This window comes from Nerophis ophidion, linkage group LG20 (assembly GCF_033978795.1).
Source record: "Nerophis ophidion isolate RoL-2023_Sa linkage group LG20, RoL_Noph_v1.0, whole genome shotgun sequence".
Taxonomy (NCBI): Eukaryota; Metazoa; Chordata; class Actinopteri; order Syngnathiformes; family Syngnathidae; genus Nerophis; species Nerophis ophidion.
The window spans coordinates 33,856,777-33,870,690 of NC_084630.1; the positions used below are offsets into that span (position 1 = coordinate 33,856,777).

The 13,914-nt window shown below is 40.9% G+C and overlaps 1 protein-coding gene across 5 annotated transcripts in view; it reads right to left on the minus strand.

Moving 5' to 3' along the window:
- The window catches only part of fam13a (family with sequence similarity 13 member A), a 230,842-nt gene that overhangs the window by 49,335 nt on the left and 167,593 nt on the right, over nucleotides 1-13,914 (minus strand). For all 5 annotated transcript variants that reach the window (XM_061881057.1, XM_061881052.1, XM_061881051.1 and 2 more), the window contains one exon: nucleotides 13,384-13,423. In XM_061881057.1, coding sequence (XP_061737041.1) covers nucleotides 13,384-13,423 — 40 coding nt within the window. The remainder of the gene's footprint in view (nucleotides 1-13,383; nucleotides 13,424-13,914) is intronic.

Consider the following 13,914-nt stretch of genomic DNA (forward strand, 5'->3'; position numbering starts at 1 on the left):
AAGTCGCCACCTCATCGCAGGGCCAACACAGATAGACAGACGACATTCACACACTAGGGCCAATTTAGTGTTGCCAATCAAACTATCCCCAGGTGCATGTCTTTGGAAGTGGGAGGAAGCCGGAGTACCCGGAGGGAACCCACGCATTCACGGGGAGAACATGCAAACTCCACACAGAAAGATCCCGAGCCTGGATTTGAACCCAGGACTGCTGGAACTTCGTATTGTGAGGCAGACGCACTAACCCCTCTACCACCGTGAAGCCCCATATATATATATATATATATATATATATATATATATATATATATATATAGAACCAGGGCCCTCTGTAGTGGACATTGTTTTATGCTCTAATTCTTTTGACACAGTTACACATTTACGTTAAAAACAAAACAATACTAACATGGCCGCTGCAGATGCTGGTTCTCAAAATAATATCTAAAGGGTGCAGCCTTAAATGACGTACTTAATAAGAAAGTAAACAACACCTTGTGCACACTTTCACCAGCAGAAGCACACAATAGTGTGGCCGTGTCATGGCCATTTTGACACTACAGTATGTTGGATTAATGTTTATGTGGATTTAAAAGACATTTATATTTGTGGAATAACTGTGTGGTTAATATAAGGAAGATATATTTACCCTATTTTACGGACCATAGGGCGATTATAAGGCGCACTGCCGATGAGCGGGTCTATAGCTCGGTTGGTAGAGTGGCCATGCCAGCAACTTGAGGGTTGCAGGTTCGATTCCCGCTTGTGCCATCCTAGTCACTGCCGTTGTGTCCTTGGGCAAGACACTTTACCCACCTGCTCCCAGTGCCACCCACACTGGTTTAAATGGAATTTAGGTGTTGGGTGTCACTATGTAAAGCGCTTTGAGTCACTTGAGAAAAGCGCTATATAAATATAATTCACTTCACTTACTCAGGTTTTTTTGCATACAAAAGGCGCACCAGATTATAGCGCGCATAAAAGGTGTCATATTTTTATATATTTTTTCGAAATGTAAAATACTTCCTTGTGGTTTACATCAGTGTTTTTCAACCTTTTCTGAGCCGAGCACATTTTTTTCCATTGAAAAAACGACGAGCAGAAAACAAAAAAATGAAACTCTGCAGCCGATATTGACAATAAAAAGTTGTTCTCGCAATTGTTGGATATAAATTCAAAGCATAAGCAAGCATGCATCACTATAGCTCTTGTCTCAAAGTAGTTGTACTGTCACCACCTGTCACATCACACCTTGACTTATTTGGAGTTGTTTGGTGTTTTCCTGTGTGGAGTGTTTTAGTTCTTGTCTTGCGGATCCTATTTTCTTGTTGATCGTCATGTCATGTACGGATTTACTTTGTGGACGCCGTCTGCTGCTCCCACACGCTGCAAGTCTTTGCTGTTGTCCAGCAGTCTGTTTTTTTTGTTTACTTTGCAGCCAGTTCAGTTTTAGGTTCGTTTTGCTTAGCCATCCCTAAGATTCAATGCCGTTTGTTTATTTTTGGTTTACGCATTAGATACCTTTTTACCTGCACAGGAGGCAGCGTGCATGTCGTCTGCATATTGTGATCACGACAAACCATGTTCCCGACATCTACAAAGCAATTAGCTACCGGCTGCCACCTAGTGATATGGAAGAATATTACACTGTTACTCTGCTGAGCTCTAGACAGCACCGACACTCAACAACGGCACATTTGCGGATTATAATTACTGGTTTGCAAAAAATATTTTTAATCTACAAAACTACTATCGATGTGCAAAACCGTTATTTTCAAATTAAAATTATTTATAACTTCTTACCAACGGGGAAAATGTTAAAACTATGGAATATGACTGAGTCAGATGATTGCCGCTTTTGCTGTCAGGAATCTGAATCCACCCTGCATTTGTTTTGGTATTATCATATTGTGTCTTCCTTTTGGGTGGAAGTTGAAAAAACGTGTTCAAGGATTGGTTTGTTTATGAAGCTTGATATAGTTTCTGTTATTTTAGGAGAGTTTATTGACAAGCATGACTTAGTTAATTTAATTATAGTACTTGGTAAAAGGTTTATTTTTAAGGCCAAAAATAGATATTCACTTAGTATTACTTTCTTTAAAACATTTATTCAGTATTTTTTAACTTTAGAAAGATACATGATTGACAACGATAATGATGCCAAAAAACATGAAAAAAGATGGGAAATCCTTAAAGGCTTATTAAGAAAATGTAATAATGTTTATAGCTATGCAACAACAGCAACATATATGCTATCTGTTGTTGTGTTCCCTATTTTTGTGTGTACAAAATGAAGGTGTGTGTTGAATCTGACTTGGACATAATATGGACTATACACAAATGCTTTTTATGAAAATGTAATTTTGTTTATAACTTATATGCAATCTGTTGTTTCCCTAATTTTTGTTGTTGCACATGGATGAGGGTGTGTGTTGCTGAGCCCCACTTTGACATTGTCTGGACTGGACCTGGTTTTAAAAACCTTTTAGACAAGTCTAATTCCATTAACAACCTGGTCTGATGAAGATAAGGTTATTTATTATTATTATTTTTTTAATAAAATAAAATGAGATAAAAAAAAAAGGAAAACAATGACATTTTTTTTGGATAAAAAAGAAAGTAAAATCATATAAAACAATTACATAAAAAATAGTAATTAATGATAGTGTTAGTGGACCGGCGACACACACAATCATGTGTGTTTCAGGGACTATGTCCCTTGCAGACTGTGTTATATATGTTGTGGGAACCACCCTTTTTTGTGTGAGTGGGTGTGGCTGGGTGTGAATGGGGGAGGGAGGGGTTTTCTTTGGGGGGTTGATGCACTGATGGAAAGTGTATTTTGTGTGTTTTTGTGTTGATTTAATAAAAAAAAATAAAAAAAAATAAAAAAAATTTTTTTTAACCCAATTAGGTGAAATCATATAGTCTCCCACGGCACCCGAGACAATATCTCGCGGCATAGATGATGTTTTACAGATCATCTTCAAGTCGCTTCAGGATGCGCTGTTTTGTGGGCGGTCTTATTTACGTGGCTCACCTTCAACAGCGTCTTCTCCCTGTCATCTTTGTTGTAGCGGTGTAGCGTGCAAGGACGGGAGTGGAAGAATGACATTCAGACTTTACTTCAATCAATAACGGAGCAGCATCTCCTCATCCGTGGCTCACTAGTGTAACATCAGTGTGTCACGTGAAATACCGTCCAACTAAAGTTCCTTGGGTGAATAATGTAAACTCACTAGACTGGTATGTTTTAGCGCTTTCATGGCGAGTTTACTGACAGATATAAGTAAGAACTTTACACTACTTTATATTACAAATGGCAACAACAGAGGATGAATGTCCCACAACAAGAAGATAATGAAAAAAAAGAAGCTTATCGACTACGGTGTTATCACAGACTACAGACACGCACATTTTCAGGACTTATGCAGATCCCAAATACAGATCAGCAGGTACCACAAGGTAAGAAAAGTTGCTTTTGCATAATATTGCGAAACAAAATGTCTTACCTTATACACACACACACCATAACAACACTCGTATGTTGAAGCACAGTACAATCTATCAAGCGGGGCGGCTTCATAGCTTACCAAAGTCCTACTAAAACATTTTGATAAGACTTCTGAGTGCCGTGTGTAATGTCCTATATTTCAAATGGATCATAAACAATTTTGGTGTTGTTTACTTAAGTCATATTGCAGTCTACACATATCTCTTATGTGTGACTGCCATCTACTGGTCACACTTATCATTTCGCCATGCACCCAAAAAAAATAGCTTTGAGGCCGGTAAGCACAGCCAAAATTATTCATAAGGCGCACTGTCGAGTTTTGAAAAAAATGAAAGGATTTTATGTGCGCCTTATAGTCATACTTGCCAACCTTTAGACCTCGGAATTCAGAAGATGGGGGGGAGTTAAGTTTGGGGGCGCGGGGTTTGGTGGTAGCGGGGTGGGGGGGGGTGTACTGTATATCATAGCGTCCCGGAAGAGTTAGTGCTGCAAGGGGTTCTGGGTATTTGTTCTGTTGTGTTTATGGCGTGTTACGGTGCGGATGTTCTCCCGAAATGTTTGTCATTCTTGTTTCGTGTGGCTTCACATTGTGGCGCATATATTTGTAACTGTCATGATCTGTGGTCTGGATTATGTTTATTATTTTTCAATCCAAGACTCCTAGTTTCTCTCATTTTGAGGAAATAACATTAGAGGAATTGTTACAACGTGTAAATGGAATAAAACAAACAACATGTTTACTTGACCCACTTCCTGGGAATCTTATCAAGGAGCTCTTTGTATTATTAGGTCCATCAGTGCTAAATATGATAAACTTATCACTGTTCCCCGAGCATTCAAAAAAGCGGTTATTCATCCTCTCCTTAAAAGACCTAACCTCGATCCTGACCTCATGGTAAACTACCGACCAGTGTCTCACCTTCCCTTTATTTCAAAAATCCTCGAAAAAACTGTTGCAGAGCAGCTAAATGAACACTTAGCGTCTAACAATCTATGTGAAACCTTTCAATCCGGTTTCAGGGCAAATCACTCCACGGAGACAGCCCTCGCAAAAATGACTAATGATCTATTGCTAACGATGGATTCTGATGAGTCATCTATGTTGCTGCTCCTCGATCTTAGCGCTGCTTTCGATACCGTCGATCATAATATTTTATTAGAGCGTATCAAAACATGAATTGGTATGTCAGACTTAGCCCTGTCTTGGTTTAACTCTTATCTTACTGATAGGATGCAGTGTGTCTCCCATAACAATGTGACCTCGGACTACGTTAAGGTAATGTGTGGAGTTTCCCAGGGTTCGGTCCTTGGCCCTGCACTCTTCAGCATCTACATGCTGCCGCTAGGTGACATCATACGCAAATACGGTATTAGCTTTCACTGTTATGCTGATGACACCCAACTCTACATGCCCCTAAAGCTGACCAACACGCCGGATTGTAGTCAGCAGGAGGCGTGTCTTAATGAAATTAAACAATGGATGTCCGCTAACTTTTTGCAACTCAACGCCAAAAAAACGGAAATGCTGATTATCGGTCCTGCTAGACACCGACCTCTATTTAATAATACAACTTTAACATTTGACAACAAAATAATAAAACAAGGTGACTCGGTAAAGAATCTGGGTATTATCTTCGACCAAACTCTCTCCTTTGAGGCACACATTAAAAGCGTTACTGAAACGGACTTCTTTCATCGCCGTAATATCGCTAAAATTCGCTCCTTTTTGTCCACTAAAGACGCTGAGATCATTATCCATGCGTTTGTTACGTCTCGTCTCGATTACTGTAACGTATTATTTTCGGGTCTCCCCATGTCTAGCATTAAAAGATTACAGTTGGTACAAAATGCGGCTGCTAGACTTTTGACAAGAACAAGAAAGTTTGATCACATTACGCCTGTACTGTATATACCTTTATATACATATATACATACATATATACCTATACTGTATATACCTTTATATACATATATACATATATATACCTGTACTGTATATACCTTTATATACATACATATATACCTATACTGTATATACCTTTATATACATATATACATACATATATACTTATACTGTATACACCTTTATATACATATATACATACATATATACTTATACTGTATATACCTTTATATACATATATACATACATATATACCTATACTGTATATACCTTTATATACATATATACATACATATATACCTATACTGGCTCACCTGCACTGGCTTCCTGTGCACTTAAGATGTGACTTTAAGGTTTTACTACTTACGTATAAAATACTACACGGTCTAGCTCCAGCCTATCTTGCCGATTGTATTGTATCATATGTCCCGGCAAGAAATCTGCGTTCAAAGGACTCTGGCTTATTAGTGATTCCCAAAGCCCAAAAAAAGTCTGCGGGCTATAGAGCGTTTCCATTCAGCCTCCAGTACTCTGGGATCAGTTTGAGATGCTACCTCAGTAGAAGCATTTAAGTCTCACCTTAAAACTCATTTGTATACTCTAGCCTTTAAATAGACTCCCGTTTTAGACCAGTTGATCTGCCGTTTCTTTTTCTCTTATGTCCCACTCTCCTTTGTGGAGGGGGTCCGGTCCGATTGCCATGGATGACGTACTGGCTGTCCAGAGTCGGGACCCAGGATGGACCGCTCGTTCAGAGTCGGGACCCAGGATGGACCGCTTGCCTGTGTATCGGCTGGGGACATCTCTGCGCTGCTGATCCGCCTCCGCTTGGGATGGTTTCCGGCTGGCTCTGCTGTGGACGGGACTATCGCTACTGTGTTGGATCCGCTTTGGACTGGACTCTCGCAGCTGTGTTGGATCCACTATGGATTGAACTTTCACAGTATCATGTTAGACCCGCTCGACATCCATTGCTTTCGGTCCCCTAGCGGGGGCAGGGGGGTTGTCCACATATGTGGTCCTCGCCAAGGTTCTCATAGTCATCATTGTCACCGATGTCCCACTGGGTGTGAGTTTTCCTTGCCCTTTTGTGGGCCTACCGAGGATGTCGTAGTGGTTTGTGTTGTGGTTTGTGCAGCCCTTTGAAACACTAGTGATTTAGGGCTATATAAGTAAACATTGATTGATTGATTGATTTCACGATATTGCCATATTTTTACTGAAAGGATTTAGTAGAGAACATCGACGATAAAGTTCGCAACATTTGGTCGCTAATAAAAAAGCCTTGCCTGTACCGGAAGTAGCAGACGATGACGTCACAAGGGTGAGGGCTCCTCACGTCCTCAAATTGTTTATAATGTGAGCCTCCAGCAGCAAGAGCTATTCGGGCTGAGAAAACGACAATTTCCCCATTAATTTATCGAGGATGAAAGATTTGTGGATGATGATATTGATAGCGAAGGACTAGAAAAAAAAAATTGTTAAAAAAAAAAGGCCGATTGCATTGGGACGGATTCAGATGTTTTAAGACACATTTACTAGGATGATTCTGGGAAATCCCTTCTCTTCCTATTGTGTTGCTAGTGTTTTAGTGAGTTAAATAGTACCTGATAGTCGGAGGAGTGTGTCCACGGGAGTCTTGACGCCAGTCTCTGAGGGAAGTTGACGGAAGCTGCATGGACGGCGCAAACTCAGCTGATCTCCGGTAAGAGGCAACTTTTTACCACAATTTTCTCACCAAAACCTGCCGGTTGACAAGTGGTTGGGAACCATGTTCGCTTGACCGCTCTGATCCATGGTAAAGCTTCACCTCCGGGAATTTTAAAGGGGAACATTATCACAATTTCAAAAGGGTTAAAAACAATAAAAATCAGTTCCCAGTGGCTTGTTGTATTTTTTGAAGTTTTTTTCTAAAATTTTACCGGTCCCCGAATATCCCTAAAAAAAAGCTTTAAAGTGCTTGATTTTCGCTATTTGCGATGCGACTATCCATTTCCCTGTGATGTCACACAGTGCTGCCAATGTAAACAAACAACGGCGAATACCACAGCAAGATATAGCGACATTAGCTCGGATTGAGACTCGGATTTCAGCGACTTAAGCGATTCAACAGATTACGCATGTATTGAAACGGATGGTTGGAGTATGAAAGTATTGAAGAAGAAACTGAAGCTATTGAGTGAACAGATATTGACGCTATTCATAGCCATAGCATGGCCGAATAGCTGCGTTAGCATCGCCAGTAAAATGTGCGGACCAAACGATCAGGACTTTCGCATCCTGTGACACTGGAGCAACTTAAATCCGCCGATGGGTGAGTGTTTTTTCCGCATTAAATGTGGGTGGAAGGAAACGTAATATAGTTGCAAAAGCATCTGCAGGTTATCCATAGCACCGCCGGGAAATAGCATGTTAGCATCCATTAGCTGGCAGTCAACATCAACAAAACTCACCTTTGTGATTTCGTTGACTGTCGTTGCAAATGCATTTGCAGGTTATCCAAACATCTCTGTGCCATGTCTGCTTTAGCACCGCCGGTAAATAGCATGTTAGTGTCGATTAGCGTAGCATGTTAGCATTGATTAGCTGGCAGTCACGCCGCGACCAAATATGTCTGATTAGCACATGAGTCAACATCAACAAAACTCACCTTTGTGATATCGTTGAATTTATCGTTGCAAATGCATCTGCAGGTTATCCATGCATCTCTGTGCCATGTCTGTCATCGCCGGTAAAATGCGGAGACACTTTGGCACATTCAACAGGGGTCTGGCGGCAGACACTTTGGCATCTTCGGGCCAGTGGTGCAACTTGAATCCCTCCCTGTTAGTGTTGTTACACCCTCCGACAACACACCGACGAGGCATGATGTCTCCAAAGTTCCAAAAAATAGTCGAAAAAACGGAAAATAACAGAGCTGAGACCCGGTGTTTGTAATGTGTTGAAAACGAAAATGGCGGCTGTATTATCTCGGAGACGTCACATTCTATCGTCCTCTCAAAAAGAGCGATAAACAGAAGGGCGTTTAATTTGCCAAAATTCACCCATTTAGAGTTTGAAAATCGGTTAAAAAAATATTTGGTCTTTTTTCTGCACCATCAAGGTATATATTGACGCTTACATAGGTCTGCTGATAATGTTCCCCTTTAAACAAGGAAACACCGTGTGTTTGTGTGGCTAAAGACTAAAGCTTCCCACCGGCATAGCTCGGTTGGTAGAGTGGCCGTGCCAGTAACTTGAGGGTTGCAGGTTCGATTCCCGCTTCCGCCATCCTAGTCACCGCTGTTGTGTCCTTGGGCAAGACACTTTACCCACCTGCTCCCAGTGCCACCCACACTGGTTTAAATGTAACTTAGATATTGGGTTTCACTATGTAAAGCGCTTTGAGTCACTTGAGAAAAGCGCTATATAAATATCAAATCACTTCACTTCACCTCCATATTTCTACTTTGACTTCTCCATTTTTAATTGAACAAATTGCAAAATATTCAGCAACACAGATGTCCGGAATACTGTTTAATTGCGTGATAAAAAGAGACGACCTTTAGCCGCCAACTGTGCTGCGCTAATATGTCCTCTACAGTCCGTGACGTAACGTCCGCACGTCATCATTCCGCGACGTTTTCTTCAAGAAACTCCGTGGGAAATTTGAAATTGTAATTTAGTAAACTAAAAAGGCCGTATTGGCATGTGTTGCAATGTTAATATTTCATCATTGATATATAAACTATCAGACTGCGTGGTGGGTAGTAGTGGCTTTCAGTAGGCCTTTAAATTCACAACCCTTAAAAACTTACAAAAAAAATCGGGCCTTTAAGCGTCTCTTTTCTCAAAAGGTAAAACAAAAAAGAGAGATGGACTCAAACATGTTCTCGTGACACACACTGCTGTTAAAAAAAAAAGTCCCTTTTGCACAACAGGGGACCTTTAATTATTACTAAAACCAACCCGAGGTGCAAATACGGGATTCTCTCAGGCGTATCAGCCAGGATTAGCGCAGATGTTGTAGCTACAAACACACACACAAACCCGCTTGACACATGCACCCTGAAAGCAGCATTACGTCATGGTGAGAGGTCCAGCTGGTACAACAGCAGGGTGAGCCAGACAGTGTGTTCGTGCTTAAAGTACTTTCTTTTTGCGCAAAATAAATGCAGCTGATCCCAACTTTTTTGAGAAACAAACAAGAGATGGAGCGGTGGAACAGGCTTCACAGCAGCCCGGAAGTGAACTTTTCACCGCTTCCAGGACAGGGTCGCACATGACAATGATGGCAGGGTGGACACGCGCCACACCAGATGGCCTTTCTGGTGATCCCAGCATCCATCTGGGCTCCCAAAGTACACTTCACTCAGTGCCTGACGTTGCTATTCACTCTTATTTGACGCAGGAAGTACAACACAAGATATTTTCCCCAAAGTACCACAACTACCGTATTTTTCGGAGTATAAGTCGCACCTGCCGAAAATGCATAATAAAGAAGGAAAAAAAAAAATATAGGTCGCACTTTTTGGGGAAATTTATTTGATAAAACCCAACAAGAATAGATATTTGAAAGGCATTTTAAAATAAATAAAGACTAGTGAACAACAAGCTGAATAAGTGTAGGTTATATGAGGCATAAATAAGCAACTGCTATGTTAATCTAACATATTATGGTAAGAGTCATTTAAACAACTATAACATGTGACGATTGGCTGGCATCGTGATGGAGGTGCGTTCTTTCAAGGATGCAGTTCGGGCTCGGACACAACGCAAGGTAAGAAATACTGATTTATTATAAACTTGCACTAGGCACAAAAAGGCAAAACAAAGAGCTGGCATGGGAGCTAGAAGACACGAAAGCATAGCATGGAAGCTAGCAAGAACAAAGCAGAATTTACCAGAATACGGAATCAGCGTCGTCACTAGTAATAGCGGTATAGCTCGGTTGGTAGAGTGGCCGTGCCAGCAACCTGAGGGTTGCAGGTTCGATTCCCGCTTCCGCCATCCTAGTCACTGCTGTTGTGTCCTTGGGCAAGACACTTTACCCACCTGCTCCCAGTGCCACCCACACTGGTTTAAATGTAAATTAAATATTGGGTGTCACTATGTAAAGTGCTTTGAGTCACTAGAGAAAAGTGCTATATAAATATAATTCACTTCAATAGTTGCGTGCAACAAAAACTAGGAAGCGAGGACGAGTGAACGGAAAAGGCAGGCTTAAATAAGGACAGTAATTGCCAACAGGTGTGAGTCAAAAACAAGAGGCAGGTGACACTAATGCGTGACTATAGTAACAGAACAAATAGGAAGTGCCACCAGGAACTAAGTTAAACATCAGCAGAACATAATACCAAAACGGAACAAAACCAGAATATGCTATGATCCGGGCAGCGGATCATAACATAACAGAGAACATGCTATACCAGGGGTCGGGAACCTTTTTGGATGAGAGAGCCATACAAGCCAAATATTTTATAAAAGTATTTCCGTGAGAGCCATATAATAATAATTTTTTAAACACTGAATACAACCATATGCGTGCATTTTTAAGAAAGACCAACATTTTTAGAGTATAATAAGTCTCTTATTCTTTTTAATAACATTGTTATTCTGAGGCTAACCAAAAATAAATAAAATACTTCTTACCGTTAATGCGACTTCTTGAACAGGTGCGGTAGAAATGAATGAATGAAATAAGTTTCTTTCGGTCATATAATCAATCAACCATTTTGTGTGATCAGTTAAACAGTACAGGTTATACATAAACAGTCATACACATTTACACACAAAAGAAAATAAGAATGACCGAAAAAGGAATAGGCTGAAGCCAAGGCTTATATTTGCCTATCCTATACCGTCACTGAAAATTAGATTGCCTGGAACATCAACGTTAAAAAAAAATCAAAGGGATGAAAGTAATTGCTACTATATTTTATAATTTTCAATTATCTTACCTTTCAAGGTTTTCTAAAACCTTATCAAAGAAGTGCATGTCTTCAGCTCATCACTGAGCTTATTCCACCACTTAACTCCTAAAACTGTAATACATTTGTATTTTATAATCGTTCTCGCTCTATCTTTTTCAAAAATCAATATCCCCGTAATTTATAGTTTTCTCCTCTTAAATGAAATAACCAAAGAATACAAGCTGGAAGGCTGTTCTTTACTCGAAACATAATATCCATTGTTTTTAAAAAACACAATGTCTGAAAATTTTAATATATACCGGATGGATGGTTGAAAATGAATGAGAATGTTTTATATTTTGAACGTTATTTTTGACACTGGCATTACCAGCGGAATTATTCATTACTTATCGTTTTAAGCAATGTCAGCTACAATTTATCTGAGAGCCAGATGCAGTCATCAAAAGAGCCACATCTGGCTCTAGAGCCACAGGTTCCCTACCCCTGTGCTATACGTTTACCAAACAATCTGTCACTCCTAATCGCTAAATCCCATGAAATCTTATATGTCTAGTCTCTAACGTGAATGAGCTAAATAATATTATTTGATATTTTACGGTAATGTGTTAATAATTTCACACATAAGTCGCTCCTGGGGCTTCACGGTGGCAGAGGGGTTAGTGCGTCTGCCTCACAATACGAAGGTCCTGCAGTCCTGGGTTCAAATCCAGGCTGGGGATCTTTCTGTGTGGAGTTTGCATGTTCTCCCCGTGAATGCGTGGGTTCCCTCCGGGTACTCCGGCTTCCTCCCACTTCCAAAGACATGCACCTGGGGATAGGTTGATTGGCAACACTAAATTGGCCCTAGTGTGTGAATGTGAGTGTGAATGTTGTTTGTCTATCTGTGTTGGCCCTGCGATGAGGTGGCGACTTGTCCAGGGTGTACCCCGCCTTCAGCCCGATTGTAGCTGAGATAGGCGCCAGCGCCCCCCGCGACCCCAAAAGGGAATAAGCGGTAGAAAATGGATGGATGGAAGTCGCTCCTGAGTATAAGTCGCACCCTCAGCCAGACTATGGAAAAAAACTGCAACCGAAAAATACGGTAGTTCCAGAGTCAAACCATGTCATTAATCCTTTAAACGACTTTTAAACAAGCTTTAGCAACATTTAAACATGTTTAATCGTCATACAAGTGTAACAACTGCATATGCTCCTCAGATTTTCAGCCCGGTACCAGGCCGCAGAATCATTTATTATTATTCTTTTTTAAATTATTATTATTTTTTTTTTAATTATCCATTTTCCATCCATTTTCTACCGCTTATTCCCTTTTGGGGTCGCGGGGGGCGCTGGCGCCTATCTCAGCTACAATCGGGCGGAAGGCGGGGTACACCCTGGACAAGTCGCCACCTCATCGCAGGGCCAACACAGATAGACAGACAACATTCACACTCACATTCACACACTAGGGCCAATTTAGTGTTGCCAATCAACCTATCCCCAGGTGCATGTCTTTGGAGGTGGGAGGAAGCCGGAGTACCCGGAGGGAACCCACGCATTCACGGGGAGAACATGCAAACTCCACACAGAAAGATCCCGAGCCTGGATTTGAACCCTGGACTGCAGGAACTTCGTATTGTGAGGCAGACGCACTAACCCCTCTGCCACCGTGAAGCACAAGATACACTTACAATTAGTGCACCAACCCCAAAAAACTCCGTTTTTCATGACCCCAAAAAAAAGAGGGAAGAAAAAAAAGAAAAAGAAGTAAAAAAGAACCCCCCCCCCTCGGGCCGCGGGACAAATGATCAAGCGTTGACCAGTCCGCAGCTACAAAAAGGTTAGGGACCACTGATGTAGACCACAAGGAAGTGTTTTAAAATCAGAAAAAAAAATCATAATATGACCCCTTTAATATACCTTATAATCCGGTGCGCCCTACGGTCCGGAATATACGGTAAATCATTTTCATATTATTTGTACAATCTTTTCCACGAACCAAGGGGTTGGCATTAAATTAGATTTATGAATTTACTTGGATTAAACTTGGGACAGTAAAGGAGAGAACGTGATCCTACCTGCGTGGGAGTAATGTCATCTTTCCGTGACGCGTGATTCCTGGAAAAATCAGAAGAAAAACAAAGTTATTCACGGCAGATTCCGTTGAGTGGCCGAGTGTATCATACAAACATCAAACGGGTGATCTGCGGGTGGCTGCCAACCAAGGCTTGTTAACGCAAAACATGCTGTTACTCGAGCAAGCGGGATGGTCGTGATGTCATGGTCATTTACAAAGCCCGTTTCCATATGAGTTGGGAATTTGTGTTGGATGTAAATATAAACGGAATACAATGATTTGCAAATCATTTTCATCCCCTTTTTCAGTTGAATATGCTACAAAGACAACATATTTGATGTTCAAATTGATAAAAAAAATTTTTTTTTTGCATATAATAATTAACTTAGAGTTTCATGGCTGCAAAACGTGCCAAGGTAGTTGGGAAAGGGCATGTTCACCACTTTGTTACATCACCTTTTCTTTCAAAAACTCCTTTGTCCCACACGCCATTAGACTGTACAACTCCTCTCTGGGGCGGGGGGTACAAGGA